This window comes from Artibeus jamaicensis, unplaced genomic scaffold (genome assembly GCF_021234435.1).
Source record: "Artibeus jamaicensis isolate MK-2021 breed Jamaican fruit bat unplaced genomic scaffold, CSHL_Jam_final contig_2566, whole genome shotgun sequence".
Classification (NCBI taxonomy): Eukaryota; Metazoa; Chordata; class Mammalia; order Chiroptera; family Phyllostomidae; genus Artibeus; species Artibeus jamaicensis.
Window position 1 is genome coordinate 476,973 of NW_026521552.1, and position 18,808 is coordinate 495,780.

Genomic DNA, 18,808 nt, shown 5'->3' on the forward strand with positions numbered 1-18,808 from the left:
GGACCCGCAGGAAAGGTTATGGTCAGGACCCACAACCTTTCATATGTTGGAACTATTCCAACCCAGGGAAATACCTAGTTCCAACATATGAAAGGCCAGCGCTGCAACCACCTGAGCCACCTGGCCAGGGCATGCATGTTGTTTAATGAGAAAAATTTTATTTAGAAAGTCGGAGATAGAATAAGTGGGCTCAGGGAACCAGAGACAAGAGTTATAAGATGGGCCCCTAGAGTTTAGGAGAAAGAAAGGGCAGAGGTTATCTGCAGAGGGGGAACAAAGGAGAATGGGAAGGAAAAGGCATGCCCCGCTGCATTTGTAAGAGTGAGAAGCAGGCTTTGGTCAGGGAAGGTAACCTGGGTTTGAGGTTCAGCAATGCATGTTCTCCTCTCTGTAGGAGTTTGTGGATGTCGATGAAAGAAGAGAACATCTGAAAAGAAGAAAGAAAACTCAGTGTGGTTTCCATGTGGGAGCTCTTTAACTCCTGACTCTCCTTTGATAAAGGACAGGAGAAAGTGGCCTTTTCAGGCTTTCCAGGTTTCTTTTGCCTGTGAATGTGGTGGAAGCAGAAAAAGGGGCTGTGCTGCAGCCTTTGAAGGCACATTGTCACAATGCAGATGTGACTCCTCTGCATGTCACCTGAAAAAAGAACCCAGAGCAGGAGCAGGACCACGAGGACATGGCTGCTGCTCAGGTAAACGATGTGTCCTGGGTGAGAAGAGGGGCTGTGTTTGCTTTTCCTCCTAACATCAGTGGGTTAAAAACCAGGTCCTTCTCTGCTTCTGATGTCTTTGACTAGTGAGGTTTTTTTAATCTACTTATTTTTTTCCCTTTGTTTCTTATGATTGTCAAGATCAGCAGTTTATACACTTACTTCCTTTGCCCAGAGCCTTCTCTTTCTACATTTTCATTATCCAGTTTCCCCAAGGACACAAAGAATTCCCATCCTGAATTAATGACCTTTAACTGCTGAAAATATTCCCTCTGTGACAGATCAACCTGGGAAGGCACCCATGTCCAATACCCATCTTGGGATGGGCCAGAAACTTGGCTGTTGGTGAAGAAGGGACATGGAGGTTTTAGATTTATGTGGCTGCAGCATCAGTTCTATAGATCAGGGGTAAGAATGCACAATTTACTGGTGAGGATAGCTCAGAAAGTTCTGACAAAGAAGAGACTTGCTTACTAGTTTGAGACAAAAGTTCTGCTATTTAAATGCACTACACTATTTTTGGCAACACATAGGAGATACATGTGCATTTACATTTGCAAAAATTAAAGTTTATTTGTGATCACTTTCACATAATGATTTATTTCTGTATTTTTGCCAGTAATGTTACAGCAGTGATGAGGTGTCCTGTGTGCCTCAGTCACCTGATATCTATTATTCTAGTCCAGTTGACATTCACTTGGCTGAAGTGCTCTCTTCGGTGTACAGTAACAGTTTCCCTTTGTTGTGAACAAGGATCTAGAAGGGAATTACTGAAGGATATACAAAAACCATCACATTTGTCATCTTCTTAGTTTCTGTTTGCTTTGGGAAATGAAGGCAATACTTTTATTTCCTAGAGATAATTGGTGTTTGACGTGGATGATTGAATTAATCAGCCTTTGTTCCTATAAATTTTTCTTATATTACACACTCATGTTACAGACATATCCTATTTGTTAGTTTTTGTATTTTCAATAAAGTTTACAAGATGAATATAAGTGTATTTTCAATTCAGTTACATTTCTAAGATAATAGCTCTCCACTAATGATACACAAAATTTTAAGAGAAATAAAAAACTAAGAAATAGCTCTAACTTTATGTATGTTCCTCTACTTACTGTGTTTACAAAAGATAAAGAACACCATCCACAATTAGATTTATGAGATTTACAGACTCACAAATTTTAATTTCATTGACATGAAAATTCTGTTTTCTGTCTCCTTCCAGTTGTACCTAGTTTCCATATATATATATGTCAGTCTGTGTGCATAAAATGTTAACATTTCAGTTATTTATGCTTCTTACTCCTCAGATGTTTGCATTCTTCTCAGTTACCGAAACTCCAATGAATAGTCATAAGTTCTCTTTACATGTATTTGCCTGTGTTTGTTGAAAAATTGGACATCAAGTTTGGGGAAATATTTAGCTCTACCCTTTACTATATGTTCCACAAAATACTCTTATAACATAGGAATAATAATTTTGTTCTAAGATTACTTATACAACATTTTCAAATAGTATTTCGGCTGTTGTTTCTTATTTCTTGAAAACTATAAATTTTATAAACCATTTCCAGCTCAAAGATGTGTCTGAATTCTGTATTATTTTGTGTGCTGTTCAGAAGTGTGGCACATGGACCAGAGACTTTGCTGTCAGTAGTAAAAAGTGAGCTCGTTAAAGATGTGGAAACACAGGCCCCATCCCAGACTCCTGTATCAGAATTTGCACTTTTGCAAATCTTCATTTGTCTTTTGTCTGAATTAAATGTTGATAAGTACATACACTTTCAACTCCCCATGAGTTTTGTAGCTGAGAAATGTACATAGCTCATTACAGATGATACAAATACAACGCTCACATACCTATGCCTGTGTTGATGCCTTCGTTTTAAAGTTTCTTTTCCCAAAAAATAAAGTCTCTGTTTGGGGTTCGTGGTAGTCAACGTCATGTCTCAGTGTTTGAAAATACAATACAGTATATATCTGATTGAAAATGATACCAGTAAGTAAGTCAGGCTACTCTTTTTGCTCAAAACCACTTCTCCTAACAGTGTTTGCTTGTTGGATGACATTTTGAACTCTGCTGTTTCAGGGACCATTGACCTTCAGGGACGTGTCAGTAGATTTCTCTCAGGAGGAGTGGGAATGTCTGGACCCAGGTCAGCGGAAATTGTACGTGGATGTGATGTTGGAGAACTACAGGACCCTGGTCTCCCTGGGTGAGGATGACTTCCTTTCAGACCTCCTGCTCCACCTGTGGGGTTTTGTTTTGTCAGTTTAACATTTTTGGGGGGACTTCTGCTTTGTATGGGAGCCCTTCAGATTCTAGGTCTCAATGGAGAAATTACAGGTTATCCAGTGTAGAGAGAAAAGACTTCATGAACCATGTGAATTAGGGACTTTTAGTGTCTGAAAACTTTACATGTGGTCTAGAATAATTAAGTTGCTACTGAAAACGTTATTTGGAAAATCACTTTAGAATATTTTATATTACCAGTTTAATTACCTAAGAAGAAAGTGGAATGGGAAATTTCCTCAGAACTAATGATTCTTTTTCATATAAACAGGTGCTTTTGTCTCTAAGCCAGTTCTGGTCAACTTTTTGGAGCAAATGGAGTGCTGGATTGTGAACAAGGAAAAGACAGTATCTGCCCCCCCAGGTAGGTGGGGATGGGAAAGCAGGTGACACTGCTGAGAAGCCCAAAGGTCCCAGAGGAAGCCAGACCTTTAAGTGTGGTTTGGGAAGCAAGCTGTGCTTCAGTGGACGGGATTTTGAGAAGCCCAGGCTTACTGCTGCTGTTGTTGTACAGGGCCAGTTTGTCTCGAACATGTCAGGTGACCTCAGTCATCCTGTTAGCTCTTGGGGCCAAAGTCTTTTTTTTCACCTGTGAGAGCTGCTGTCCTCTGGCTTCTGTTGCTTTGCTTTGGGGACCCATGAACATCTGTGCATTTCTCCGAAATGTATGTTAAGCTTTTCTGCATTTAACTTTTGCTTTTTTCTCATGGAAAGTGATTACAGAGGAAATAGTTGAGATCCTGGAATTTGGTGCAGAAATCCCAAGCACCCTGGGGACAGGTGTCATGTTTTCTGGTTTATAAAATCTAATACTATGGAGGCTTCCAATAAGACCCTACCAAGTGTAGACTTACTCAGTGATTTCATCACAGCAAGATGCACCACCCGAAATGAGACAATCTAATTTTTTGTTTCACTTTAAAATGTCCTCTTGCATAGTATGAAATAACATAAGAAGTTTATAGTGTATGTTTTAATTCCTTTCTGTTAGAATACTCTACTGTGTTTATTTACCTGTTTAAGTTCTTCAGTAAGTTACTGCCATAGCCGACTTGACAACACTGCCCACCTTATAGGACAGTTTCTATTGTTACCCGATTTCTTCATCACTATTCTTTGGTAAGAAGTGAGTTACAAAATATCAGTTCATATTTTTTAAATCGTTTGGTGGTGCTTTGGTGCTCACTGCTTCTGGCCCTTGAGTGTGTTGCTTGTAGAAGTGGTAGGGTTGGAGTGTAACATGTTCCTAAGCTGTCTACTGGCTCTGGGTCCTCCCTGGAGGTTCAAGGTCAGCCACCACCTGTGATTTGCCCTGGATCAATCACCTGGCACACATTATAGAGTGATGTGCAGAGGGCTCCTGATTTAGCTGGGTTTGTAGGGTACCCAGAGAGGGCAAGATGTGATCCAGGGCCAATTGTGGCTTTGTCTGGCATGTGGTTGCTGAGTGAGAGTTACAGGGCATGCAGAGACCAGATCCAGCTTGTTTGAAAGATTTAGGAGAGTCTGCACCATGATGCAAGAGGGGCCATTTGAGTGGGAAAGGCACCGGACATGGCTTGTGTGGGTTGTCAAGTTGAATGGGGCAAGGTCTCAGGGAATCCCCAGGACAGGGCTATAGCACCAGGCAGGTAGGCAGAGACTCAGATATGGCACCTTCCTTCTATCTCTGTGGTGGGGAGGGCTCAGCAAGGGAATAATGGCCTCAGACAGGGCTTCTGTGTGGGGGCAGGCTGCTCCTCCAGCCTTAGGCCTGAAGGCAGACAGTTGAGTCCCTCCCTAAAATCCCTAGCACCTTTCAATCTGCTGTCCCAAAGCTAGAGATCAGAGCAAGTGAGTCCCAATAAGTCTGTGTCAAGCCCTTTAAGGAAAAGACTTGGAGTTTTTCTTAAAAGTCCATCTCTCCATCTTACTCAGCTGCCATCCTCACTGGTTTTCCATGGTGTTCCCTTGTCAGTGATAGATTTCCCAAATTGAGTTATGTTTTCGGTTTTATTCGTATATTAGAAAAGTGAATGATAGTTTTCAACTCAGTACACATAATATATTGTGGGACTTAATGAAAATATAAATCTGCCATGTCATTTGCCATGAAAATTATGTGCTTGTTTGTGTGGTTTTTACCTTATGTTTTTTATGACTGACCATATTTTGCCATGTGTAACAAGCTCCTGTGTATAATGGGCACCCACATATTCTGCCCAAACTTTGAGGAAAAGAGTATCTTTTATTTTAATTGTTAAATTCAGCTCTGTATTTATTTATATTAAGTTATTTGTTTTTTTGTTTTATAAAAAAATTTTAGCCTTTTCTTAACATTTTATGGCATAGGAAATTTTATGTAACAACTAATTACAAAACACAAGAGTCTGAAATATCAGTTATTGGAGGTGCTACCCAGGTATAATGTACATCTTGAGTTTTTTCTCAAAAATTTAGGCAAAACAGGGCACAGTATTTATGACAAAATATGGTATCTTGTTTTTTTCCGTGTTTTGTTCATGGTCAGTGTTTGTTTTGTCCAGTGTAGTTACTATAATAGGGTTAATTTTATATCTGTTCCTGGGTGAATTAATATTCTCCTTCTGTGAGATAAAAATATCCCTAAATTGAATATAATTTTTAAAAAGTTTTATAACATTTCTTTTAGAAGTCTTTTCTGTTAAATTTTGTGAAAAATCATGTCAGCACAAATCTAGCATCTGTTTTTGAGTATATTTTATTGATTACGCTATTACATTTGTACCACTTTTCCTCTCCTTTATTTTCTTCCAACCTGTACCCCACTTCCCTCCATCATTCCTCCCCTTGGTTCATGTCCATTAGTCGTACATATAAGTTCTTTGGCTTCTTCATTTCCTATACCTCACCCCCTCCCCACTGATAACCCTCCCTGTGAACTCCATTTTTGTGATTTATGCTCCTGTTCTAGTTGTTTGCTTAGTTTTTTCTCCTTTTTGGTTTTCTTGAGGCTCAGTCTCTGATAGTTGTGAGTTTGTAGTCATTTAACTGTTCATATTTTTGGTCATCTTCTTTTTCTTAGATAAATCCCTGTAACATTTCATAGCATGAGGGTTGGTGATGATGAGCCCTTGAACTTGACCTTATCTGAGAAGTCCTTTATCTGCCCTTCCATTCTAAATGATAGCTTTGCTGGACTGACTAATCTTGGAAATAGATCCTTGCTTTTCATAATTTTGAATACTTCTTTGCAGCCCCTTCTTGCTTGTAAGGTTTTTTTTGAGAAGTCAGCCAGTAGTCTTATGGGAACTCCTTTGTAGGTAACTTTTTTTCTCTTGTTGCTTTTAAGATTCTCTGGTTATTGTTCATCTTGGGTGGTTTAATTTTGATGTGTCTTGGTGTGCTCCTCTTTGGATCCAACTTGTTTGGGACTTTCTGAGCTTCTTGGACTTATAGGTATATTTCTTTCTCCAGATTGGGGAATTTTTCCTTTATTATTTATTCAAATAAGTTTTCAATTTCTTGCTCTTCCTGTCTTTCTGACACCCCTATGATTCGGATGTTGGCATGGTTAAACTGTCCCCCAAATTCTAAAGACTCTCATTTCATTTTTTTGAATTCTTGTTTCTTCCATTTGTTCTGGTTGAATATTGATTTTTTTCCTTTTGTTCCAAATAGTTGAATTGAGTCCCAGTTTTCTTCCCTTTACTTTTGGTTCACTGTATATTTTTATTTATTTTACTTTGATAGCCTTCACTTCCTCCTTTATTTTGCACCCATACGCATGCATCTCTGTGAGCATACTGATGACATCCAGTGTTTGGAAGTTTGCATGTGCTAGGTTGGCTATCTGTTCCTTGATTAGTTCTTTTTCTGGATTTTGGATCTGTTCCTTCATTTGGGTGTATTCCTTTGTGTCTGTGCACCTGTCACGTTTAAGGGGAGGAGTCTGAGGTATTGGGTAGTGTAGGGAACTCACTTCATAACATTGCGGCACTGTGTGCAGGGGAGGTGTCAGAGAGGGAACAGTGGTGCTTGGTTGGGTCTCCCCGTTTTCAGTCACTTCCCCTACTATCCACACAGTGAGTGTGCCCTTCTGGTGCTGATTCCCTGGTGTGTGGGCTTGTGTACATTCTGTTACCCCTTCAACAGAATCTGCTGTAAGACTGGGAGTTTTTCTCACCTCTGCAAGCCCCTACAGGTTTTGACAGCCAGAGGTTTTGCAACTTTCTTTTTTTGCGCTGGAACCCTAGATTTCACTGTTTCTCTCCCCAGTTGTTCCTCCTGGTATATGTGCATTTGAATGTGGGACTGCCCTTCCCCCAGCCACTACCTCACCCGCCCCCGTCCGCCTGCCACCAAGTCCTCTTAGCCCTTGCTGTCCATCTCTGCCCCTCCTATTAGTCCAGATTAATGCTTCTTCTTTAACTCATTGGTTGTCAGGCTTTTGTACAGTTCGATTTTCTGGTAGTTCTGTTTGTTTTTTGTTTTTATATTGGTTGTTACTCTTCTTTTGCTAGTGCGAGGAAGCATAGCTGTTTACCTATGCCTTCATCTTTGTCAGAAGCCCCCACAAATCTAGCGTCCTAACCATATAATGGACTATAGCTGTATAGTCCATTCACGTTAAGTATACTCCCTTTGTTGTCCATGTGACCTGCTGCAACTTCCATCTGCCAGAAATGTCTCAGTGTACATTAAACAACCATTTTCTCTGTTGTTTTAAAACCAGTTCTCAGATAATTACCTTTGTTTTTTTCCTGTGAGGTGGACCCCATCAGATTACTTAGTGCATCCTATAGTATTTGTCTCGTGTGCTTCACTTAAAAAACGTCCTCAATGTTTGTCATTGTGCTATGTGGTGTTAAGATCTTTCTCAATTTCCTGACAGAATACAACTCCTTTGTGTGTATATACTACATTTTTTAAATCTATTTATTTATCCATAGACATTGGGGTTGATTCCACCTATTACAGGCTTTTGTGAATTGTACTGTGGTCAACACAGGTGTGCCAATGTCTCTTGCAAGTCCTGCTTTGAATTCTTTTGGAGAAATAAATACCCGGAAGCAGAAGCGTGCAATTAGAAAACAATTCCATTTTTAATTTTTTGATATCCCAGTTGTTACTGATACTGTTTGTACCAATTTTTCTTTCATTTAGTCATGTACAGGGTCCATTTTCACCACATATTTGGAAAACACTTAATATTGTTTCTTATTTTTTTTGATACTGCTCATTTTAATTGTGAACTGGTGTGTGTGTGTGTGTGTGTATTCTGTGTGTGTTTTAGTAGAGAATGCAAACGTATGTTTCTTGGATGTGCTTAAAGAACCATAGGAAAGATGCAGAGACTTGAGTAAACATACATCAGAGAAGAAGGTCTGTGAATGACTTTTTCAAAGAGCAGTTTTGGCTTTGCAGCAGAATTGTGTAGAAGTTAATAAGAACTCACACATGCATAACCGCCACTCTTTCTCAGTGCCCCCCCACCTGAATAGTACATTCATGATAATTATGAAGTTAAATTAGTCCATCCTTATCAAACAAAGTTCATGTGAAGGGGGATGTGATGAAATAATCACTTTCTGACTTCACATGTCAACTCAACATTTTTACTTTCTTCCAAATTTACACTACCAATATAGCAATGGGGATTTTTTCAATTCTGTATCTTCACTATTGTAAAGAATGCTGCAGTTGGTATGGGTGTGCATATACTGCTTTGACTTTGTATTCTCATATTCTTCGAGTAACTCCCCAGAAATGGAATTGCTGTGCCCTGTGGTACTTGTTCGTCAGTCTCTGAGGAACCTTCATCTTGTTTTGTGTAGTGGCTGCATGAGAGTTCTCATTTCTTTGTATCATTGCTGATGCTCATTTGTTGATTTATTGGTAATTGCCATCCTGTTACATGTGTGATGGTATTTCATCGTGGGTCCAAGTCGCATTTCTCTGACGGTGAATGATGTTGAACATCTTCTCATATGTGTATTGGTTATTTTTCTGCCCTGTTTGAAGAAAGATCTATTCAGGACATGTACCATTTTTTAATCAGATTGTTTGATTTTTTTTGATGTTGTATAAGTTCTTTATCTATTTTGGATATTTAGCATCATTGGTGGATAACTTTCCCTCTTTGATAGATTAGTTATTTGTTTGTTTTGTTGGTGATTTCTTTTGCTGTGCAAAAACTTACATCGTTGTAGTGTCATTTGTTTATTTTTTCTTGATTGCTATATGTACATATATACCTAAAAGTGTATAAAAACACATTGGTAAGATCTACAACACATATCATTGACTATCCTTTATTGCAGTGTTTTCATAGTTCCAGGTCTTCCATTCTGGTTTTTAATCCATTTTGAGTCTATTTTGGTACATGGCATAAGAATGTGGCCTAGTTGTTATTTTGTGTGTATTAGTTCAGTTTCTCTTTCACAACTTACTGACACTAACTTGAGTTGAGTCCTGAAAACCCACTACCATAGGACAAGCCTCTCTCGCACAACTTAAGAAAGTGTCTGTCTGTACCTAACTTACAGATTAGTTAAACATATGTGTTTGGTCATTTCTAAAATTGTGCTACTTTTTTTATCGTGGTGTTTTTCAAAGATAACTGTATATATTCAGAATGCTAAAGATTTAGAAAATATATGCTTTTCACTAATTTTCTTCCATTCCACAGGTTGTATTTTTCACCCACTGATGATTAGCCTTAATGTGCAGAAGTTTTTCTATTTGGTATAATGCCATTTTGTCTCTGTTTACTTTGTTTGCCTTTTTTTTTTTTTGGTGTTATAGTGAAACAAATAGGTCAAAATGTTTTTTATACCTTTTCATTTAGTAGATTAACAGTTACTGGTTTTATGATAAATTTTTCCTCCATTCTTATTCACTATTTGATATTATTTCATGTAGGGGTCCAACTTCACTCATTATTTCACACATGGACCACCAGTTTTTTCAGCAGTCTTTGATTATGTGAATATCCTTTCCTTATTTGGTTGTATTCAGCCTCCGTGTTGAGGCTCCTCTGAGCTTATACAGAAGAAGTTGTATGTAGGCTCTTTTATCCACCGTGCTTAATTATTGATGTCTGCCTAATGGTTTTTATATACTTTATTGATAAGAGAAGCTTTGAAATATGTTTCTAAAAATATTTTATTTATGTAATTTTATGGAGAGGGGATCGAGGGAGGAGAAAAGGGAGAGAAACATTGATATGGGAGAGACACATCAGTTGGTTGCATCTGTCCTGCTTCCAAAGGGGAAATGACCTGCAACCCAGGCATCTGCTCTGACTTGGGATTGAATCGGCGACCTTTTTTTGGGAATGATGCTCAACCCACTGAGTTACACCAGTCAACCCCCATCTTCATTTCAGAATGGACTATTCTATTTCTGTGGAAAAGTGTCATTGGGATTTTGATAAGTAATGCTTTAAATGTTTGGATAAGCTGGGGTATTACTGATGGCTTACAGTAATCATTCCAATGTATGATCATGGGATAAGTTTTTTCTAAGTTTAGTTTATTAGCCCTGGCTGGTGTAGCTCAGTGGATTGAGCATGGGCCTGCGAACCACACGATCGCTGTTCAATTCCCAGTCAGGGCACATGCCTGGGTTGCAGGCCAGTTCCCAGCAGGGGACTCACCAGAGGCGACCATACATTGATGTTTCTCTCCCTCTCTCCTTCCCTTCCCCTCTAATAAAGATAAATAAATAAAACATTTTAAAAAATCACTAAAAAAAGAGTTTAGTTTATTAGTTCTCTTGTGAAAAATTTGAATAGTCCCCACTGATAAAGTCACTGAAGAATCTTTCCTCATTTTATTTTTAATTTTTAATTTTTTTTAGCTTGTCCTAAAAATTTATTTATTTCTTAAAAATTTTATATTTAGTTATTTTTCAAGTACAATTTTCTGTCTACTTCTCCCATCCCAGCCACCCCCCCTCCATGTCCCCCACCTCCCTCCCATTTCCACCCCCCTTAGTTCTTGTCCCTGTGTCCTTCATACTTGTTCCTCCAAATCCCTCCCCTTTTTCCCCCCCTTAAATTCCCTCCCCTCTCCCTTCTGGTCACTGTCCCCCTGTTCTCTATTTCAGTGTCTTTGTTTTTATTCTGCTTGCCTGTTTGTTTTGTTGTTTAGCTTCCTGTTAAAGGTGAGATCATATGGTATTTGTCTTTCAACACCTGGCCTATTTCACTCAGCATAATGCTTTCCAGTTCCATCCATGTTCTTGCAAAGGGTAGTAGCTCCTTCTTTCTCTCTGTTGCACAGAATTCCATTGTGTATATGTACCACAATTTTTTGATCCATTCACTTACTGACGGGCACCTAGGTTGCTTCCAACTCTTGGCTATTGTAAATTGTGCTGCTATGAACATTGTGGTGCATAGGTTCTTTGAAGTTGATGTTTTAGGATTCTTAGGATATAATCCTAAAAAAAAAAAAAAAAAAAAGGATATAATCCTAGCAGTGGAATTGCTGGGTCAAAAGGCAGGTCGATTTTTATTTTTCTGAGAAAATTCCATACTGTTTTCCATAATGGTTGTACCAGTCTGCAATCCCACCAACAGTGAACTAAGGACCCCTTTTCCCCACACCCTCTCCAACATTTGTTGTTTGTTGCTTTGTTTATGGTAGCCATCCTGACCAGTGTAAAGTGGTATCTCATTGTGGTTTTAATTTGCATCTCTCTTATAGCTAACGATACTGAGCATCTCTTCATGTGTCTCTGGATCTTCTGTATGTCCTCCTTGGAGAAGTGTCTGTTTAAGTTCTTTTCTCATTTTTTAATTGGGTTAGTTGACTTCTTAGAGTGGAGTCGTGTAAGTTCTTTGTATATTTTGGAGATTAAACCTTTGTCTGAGGTATCATTGGCAAATATGTTTTCCCATACAGTTGGTTGTTCCTCATTTTATTTTGTTAGCACCAATGTTGGCCCATACAGTCCCCCTGACTTTCTTCATTGTGTTCTTGTATACCTATCTCTGTTTCCTTGAAGTCTTTTCCTTCACATACAGGTCATTTCATACAAGTCTGTTGGGGACCGCTCTGTGGTTTCAGAGATTGTAGCCCCTAGAAAGCAAGCTCTGAAAGGGGCTTGTAAGTCTCCCTGGAAAACCAGGTCATAGTGCAGGTAACAGGCATGAGTCGATTATAATTCCACGGGTCACATGGGAATCGGGCCTAAAATGTACATTTTTGTCCTTTGAAGCCAGCTCTGTTCAGCAGTAAGCCCTGTCGGTATAACCCAGATGTTTGAGTTCAAGGCATAAAGAGTGAAACTCCTTACTTCATGACATACGGCTTTACAGCCGTCTGGCATCATCATGTCTCACAGACCCCAACCTGGAAAGGTTTCTATGTTTCTTCAATTTTTATCTATAGACAGTGCTAGTTTTTTATGACTACAGCCTGTCGGACATTGATTGATAAGCTGTGCACGTGTGCTGTGTCCCCCTGCACTTCCCAGCCCTAATAAAAGCCATTTCAGAGAAGGGCTCAGGGCATTCCCCGCTAGAGGGAACCTCGCTGGCCGATGTTCCCCTTACAAGTCTATGTTTGGGATCTTTTTTGTGTGTATAATCAATTGGATCATAAATCAAGACAAAGCCAGTTGTCTTGCCACCTCCAAAATGGGTTCTGAATCCCACCACAAAGCTGATACCTGGGATGGTCCTACACCCTTTGGCTAGTTTTTAAAAAACAAAAACTGCTTGAAGAAGAATAAGCATGCCATGACCAAGTACTATTTCACAAAATAGACCATATAACTATGACCTTTCATAATTGAAAATATTACCTCTAGCTCTGGTTGTGGTTTCTTCCTGTTCTGGTGCAATCTATCAAGAGTCTGAATTCAGTTTCAATCTAATATGCTGAAAGGCAACATAAACGACAGGAGTCATTACCCCGAGACAGAGTGGCCAGGAAATCAGTGAAAAGAATGGAGACCAGTGCTCCAAGTCTAAACATTTCAGCTAAGAAGTAATTCATCAGCAGTTTCACATTGCTGGAAGGAAAGGAAATTGTATCGATACATGCTACATCCTTAATGAAACAGACAATTCTTACTTTTGTTACATGTTTTTCTCTGTAATCACAGGGATCTAGGCCTCCATGTCATCAGGGACAAAATCACACTACAGAGACCAGATTCTTAATAAAAGTAAAGGTATTTGCTTCATTAATTTAAATACTGCACATTTTTGTATTCACACATTTATAGAATACCTACTGTGTAAAAAGGATTAAGACTTATCTCTGAAACATACATTAAGAACATTTTGCAAATGAGGTTTTAGGTTTCTTCTTCCTTCATACTCCACCTTTGTCTGTCCCTTCTTGTATCTGTAAGTGCCTAGGAAGAAACGTCTAACAAGCAATAGCATAAAAAACAAATTTCTTGCATGCTGTTGCCTGTCCAGGGTGAAAGACATTAGGATCGTTTGTTTCTGATGATGTAGTCTACTGGTATTGAACTTTCTGGTCAGGACAATTACTGTGTCATTGATGATGATGGTGACTAGTCTTTAAGCAACCAAGGAAGAAAACTGAATTTTTCATTAATTGATTCTTCTTGAATACACACTTTTTGATGTGACTTTTTCTCATTATACCTTTTCTTGCTTGGAACATTTAACTTTCTTTAGGAGTACTCAGAAATGGAATATGGTCAAAACCTGCTGGTAAGGTCACTATGTGTCAAAGCTGTGAAACTTTATTTTGTATCTTTCAGCTGTGCCATCAGACTACCAGGCCTTGTTGAGAAAGCCAGGGATGGAAGATTTGTTCTCTACAGTAATACTGGTAAGATAGGGAAGGGGTGCCTTTGATCATGTAATGATAGCCTGCTAAGAAAGTATGTGATGAGAAAAAAAGATGTTAAAAGGAACTTAACTAACGTAGGACAATTATTCCTTGAGAAAATCCTTGTTACCTCTATAGGGCAAAAATAGTATACATTATGGAAATATTCTTCTTTAAGTCAGTGACAATGCAGATAAATGTGTGTCCAAATGTGAAGACTAGAAACCATTTCCTGTGTGTATATATTCTTGCAAAGACAGTCAGGACATTTAAGAATTCACATAATCTGCGTTGTGAATAATCATTAGAATTGATTAAATTGTAGATTTAGATGAAATTTTCAGTCAATGCTTTCTAAAATTCAGTGATATATCATGCACATGGACATTTTAAATGTGATCAGTTTCATAAGATTTTCTTTGAAGAATGATTATTCTTTTTTGAGAAATAAGGATTTTCATATTTAAGTATGTATCATGTACAGTTGGGGATGATTTTTTGAAAAATTTGATTCATAGTTAGAAGGGAAGGGAGGGAGAAAGAGAAACCCAAACATTGTTTTGGGAGAGAAGCCTCAAATGGTTGCGATTTGCATACACCCTTGTAGTAGATGGAACCTACGATCCAGGCCAGCTCCCTGATTGGGACTAGGACTGGAAAGGCTTCATTTTGTGAAACAATGCTCAACTGAGTAGTCACACCTCTCATGGCTGGGCACATTTTTAATACATACAACCAACATTGTTTAGTAGATACCACAGAATAGTTATTTGGGAATAAGTGTACATGTGTAATGAAATTAAATCTGTTACTAATGGCCTTTCTGTCTCCATTAATTACCAGAGTACATGTAATGAAGATAGAAGTTGCCAAGGTAATGAACATTGGAAAAATTTTGACCATGGGTTTAATCCTTACAAACATGAAAATCTTCAGCTTCCAGAAAACCATTGTAAAGGCCAGAAACTCTTTGAGAAAATGTCAAGTTACAGTACACAAGAGGTTATTCCTACTATGGAGAAAACAAACAAACAAGGTGAATGTGTCCAGTGTTTGAAGCAATTCTTCAATCACAGTAAAGAAGGGAATATTGGTACCAGTGAAGTCACTTACAAATGTGTACCATGTAGCAAAGTCTTCAGTCATATACTCAATCAAAATAGACTTAAGAAATGCCAGACGGGAGAAAAGCATTCTGAATATAAAGAATGTGGAGAAACATTCAGTCGAACTTCAGGTCTTTCTGTACATCAGAAAATTCATACAGGAAAGAAGTTCTCCAAATGTAAAACATGTGGTGAAGCCTTTAAAAGGCATTCATGCTGTACTCCACATGAGAAAAGAATTCATACTGGGGAGAAATGTTACCACTGCAGAGAATGTGGTAAAGCTTTTAGGAAGTTGTCATACCTTACACGGCATGAGAAAATTCATACAGGAGAAAGGCCCTATAAATGTAGAGACTGTGGTAAAGCCTTTACCCAGTCCTCAGGGCTTATTCAACATCAGAAAATTCATACTGGGGAAAAGCCTTATAAATGTGGAGAATGTGGTAAAGTTTTTAGCAAGGTGTCATACCTTACACGGCATGAGAAAATTCATACAGGAGAAAGGCCATATAAATGTAGAGAATGTGATAAAGGCTTTATTTGGTTGTCAGACCTTACACGACATGAGAGCATTCATACTGGTGAGAAGCTTTATCAATGCAGAGTGTGTGGTAAAGCTTTTAACCAATCCTCAAAACTTAAGTGTCATCACAGAATTCATACTGGAGAGAAACCATATAAATGTAAAGAATGCAATAAATCCTTTCGCCACTCCTCAGCCCTTATTTACCATCAGAAAATTCATACTGGAGAGAAGCCTTATAAATGTAGCGAATGTGGTAAAGCATTTACGGAGTCCTCAGTTCTCACTAAACATCAGAGAATTCATACTGGGGAGAAGCCTTATAAATGTAGGGAATGTGGTAAAGACTTTTCCTGGTGCTCATCACTTTATCTACATCAGAGAATTCATTCAGGAGAGAAGCCTTATAAATGTGGAGAATGTGGTAAACACTTTGCCCGGTCCTCAAAACTTAATCAACATCAGAGAATTCATTCAGGGGAGAAGCCTTATAAATGTACAGAATGTGGTAAAGACTTTGCCCGGACCTCAAAACTTAATCAACATCAGAGAATTCATTCGGGGGAGAAGCCTTATAAATGTACAGAATGTGGTAAAGCCTTTACAGAGTCCTCAATCCTTAATAAACATCAGAGAATTCATACTGGGGAGAAGCCTTATAAGTGTAGAGAATGTGGTAAAGACTTTGCCTGGTACTCATCACTTTATCTACATCAAAGAATTCATTCGGGAGAGAAGCCTTATAAGTGTACAGAATGTGGTAAAGGCTTTTCCCAGTCCTCAAAACTTAATCAACACCAGAGAATTCATGTTGGAGAGAAGCCTTATAAATGTGGAGAACCTGCTAAACCCTTTACGTGTTCCTCATCTCTTAATGAGCACCACAGAATTCATACTGGAGAGAACCTCATAAATGCAGAGAATGTAATAAAACATTTGGGTGTTCCTCAACCCTTATTCAACATCAAAGAAGTCATCCTGAAAGAAAGCCTATCATACGTACAGAATGTGGTAAATCCTTTAGCAAATCCTTAAATCTTATTCAACATCAGAAAATTCATACTGGAGAGAAGCCTTATAAATATAGAGAATGTAATAAAGCTTTTAGCCCATCCTCAAAACTTTAATTGGCATCAGAGATCTAAAATGGGAGAGAAGACTTGAAAATGCAGTGAATGTAGCAAAGCCTTTAGTAAAGTTCCTGAAATCTTAATCAACATCAGTGAATTTATAGTGGAGAGAAGCCTTCTAAAGGTAGAAATGTGACAAGGGGCTTAGCCAGTCCTCTCACCTTTCTGAACATCAGAATATTCATATTGGAAATATTGTATATTATGTGGTAAAGCCATTAGGCTGTCCTCTTACCTTACTAACATGACAGATTTCATGGAGGATAAGAACTACAAGTGTAGGAAATGTGTCAAAGCTTTTCACCTGTGCTCAGTACTTCCTCAACATTGGAGAATTGATGCTACAGAGAAAGAATAAAATTTGAAAAACTTGACAATACCTTTTATCCTTGTTCAGCTGTCATTCACCACCAGAGAATACTTAAAAATGCCATGAATTTGGCAAAGTTCTTAATCCTCCTTCATACCTTAATCCACATCTGATAATTCATAGAGGAGAGAAGCATAACAAATCTATTTAAAATGTTGCAAAGCTGTAACCAATATTCGAAGTCTAGTCAACATCAGAGTTCATTGTAAATACAAACAATACAAATGAAAAGCATGTTGAATACAGTTCTTCAGTATTCACAGCTTATTTGATATATAAGAATTCATACTAGAGCCCTGGCTGGTGTGGCTGAAGTTGATTGAGCACTGGTCTGCAAACTGAAAAGTTGCTGGTCCATTTGCAGTCAGTGCCCCTGCCTGGTTTGGGGTCCAGTCCCCAGCTGGGGGCATGGGAATGGCAACCGATTGACACATGTCTCCCATGTTAATATTTCCTTCCCTTCTCTTCTTTCTAAAAGTAAGTGAAATCTTGGTTGTTTGTTTTGTTTAAGAATTTAGTTATTTATTTTCAGAGAGAAGGGAGAGGGAGAGAAACTCATTGTGTGGATGCCTCTTGCGCGCCCCCTACTGGAGACCAGCAACCCAGGCATGTGCCCTGGACTGGGAATGGAACCAGGGACTCTTTGGTCTGCAGGCCTGTACTCAATCCCCTGAGCTATTCCAGCCAGGATAAGATCTTGTTTTTTAAACTAAAGTGTATTTGTTTATTTTGCACTAAGAGTTTATCTTAGCATATACTAAATTGTGTCATCATCCCCCACCCCAACTTGAAGAAGGATTAGTACAGATATGAAAATTAACTGACAAAAACTTCCTTCAAAATCATGATAACAATGTTTAAGTAAGAAAGGGGTGGGAGTTATGGGATTTTCAGATTGAAGAAGATTCATACATATCATCTAACACATTCAGTGCTGACTAGAGTGAACCAAAATGTAAAACAGGATTACTGTAATAGAAAACTTTTAGTACAGATTGCAATACACACCTGTGTTTCAAGCCCTTCCCCAACCATCTAATGCTTCCAGCACAACTACTTTCCAGCCTGTAAAACCTTTTTTAAAAAGTTAAGAATTCCTACTAGATAAAACTTTAAAAAGATTTAGAAACAGTTTAGCTAAATCACAGCTACATTGTTTCTCAGGGAATGTACTCTGCGATGAAATTATGTGTTCATCACAAAGAATGAACAGCTTCAAAATATTCAGTTCACAAGAACCCATAGAATTTATGCCTGAAAGTTGCTGTCAGGATATAAAAAATTTAGGAAAGTATGTAATTGAAAAAATTTCAAAATATTAGAATTGACAATAAAAACTTAGAGACTTAGTTGTCCAGTATTGCTCTAAATCAGAATTCTTACTATAGAGAATCATCCAAAGTTTAAAAACATAGACAATTACCTTTTAGTGTATATCCAAACATCTAGGAGATGGGTTTTGGATATGTATCCTATTATATGTTGACAGCATTTGAGATATTTTGAGAAGGAAATATTCATGTGATTCCAATCTCATATCACTCATGCTACTATGTTTTGATTCCTAATGTGTGTGTGAAATAATGGGGTTCATTGTTGCTGCCTAACATATCTGTGAACTCTTGTATACTAGGTGAGTTTCACTCATGTACTTTTCCACAGAAGACTGAGGACATTGGGATGCACAATGTATGAAGAAAATCTAAATGGAGATGCCCTTTGTGGTTGACTTAGACTTGTGTTGCATGTCTCCAAGCAGGGTGTCTTGTTTTTTGCATTAATATAAGAAATAGAAACATTAAGTACTTGACCAAGATACCCTTAAAAAACAATTACGTCAATATATTAAAATCCTAATGTAGGAGTGTGGGCTGGGAGGGGGTAAAAATA

At 38.2% G+C, this 18,808-nt stretch overlaps 1 protein-coding gene across 1 annotated transcript; it reads left to right on the top strand.

Moving 5' to 3' along the window:
- Window positions 1-705: 705 nt before the first annotated feature.
- Window positions 706-16,900, top strand: LOC119058915 (putative zinc finger protein 66). The gene is given in 7 exon segments (XM_053662574.1): window positions 706-1,117; window positions 2,802-2,928; window positions 3,277-3,369; window positions 13,716-13,786; window positions 14,630-16,319; window positions 16,322-16,542; window positions 16,544-16,900. Coding segments are annotated over 7 exon segments (2,274 nt in total). The 5' UTR covers window positions 706-1,084; the 3' UTR covers window positions 16,583-16,900.
- Window positions 16,901-18,808: the final 1,908 nt, after the last annotated feature.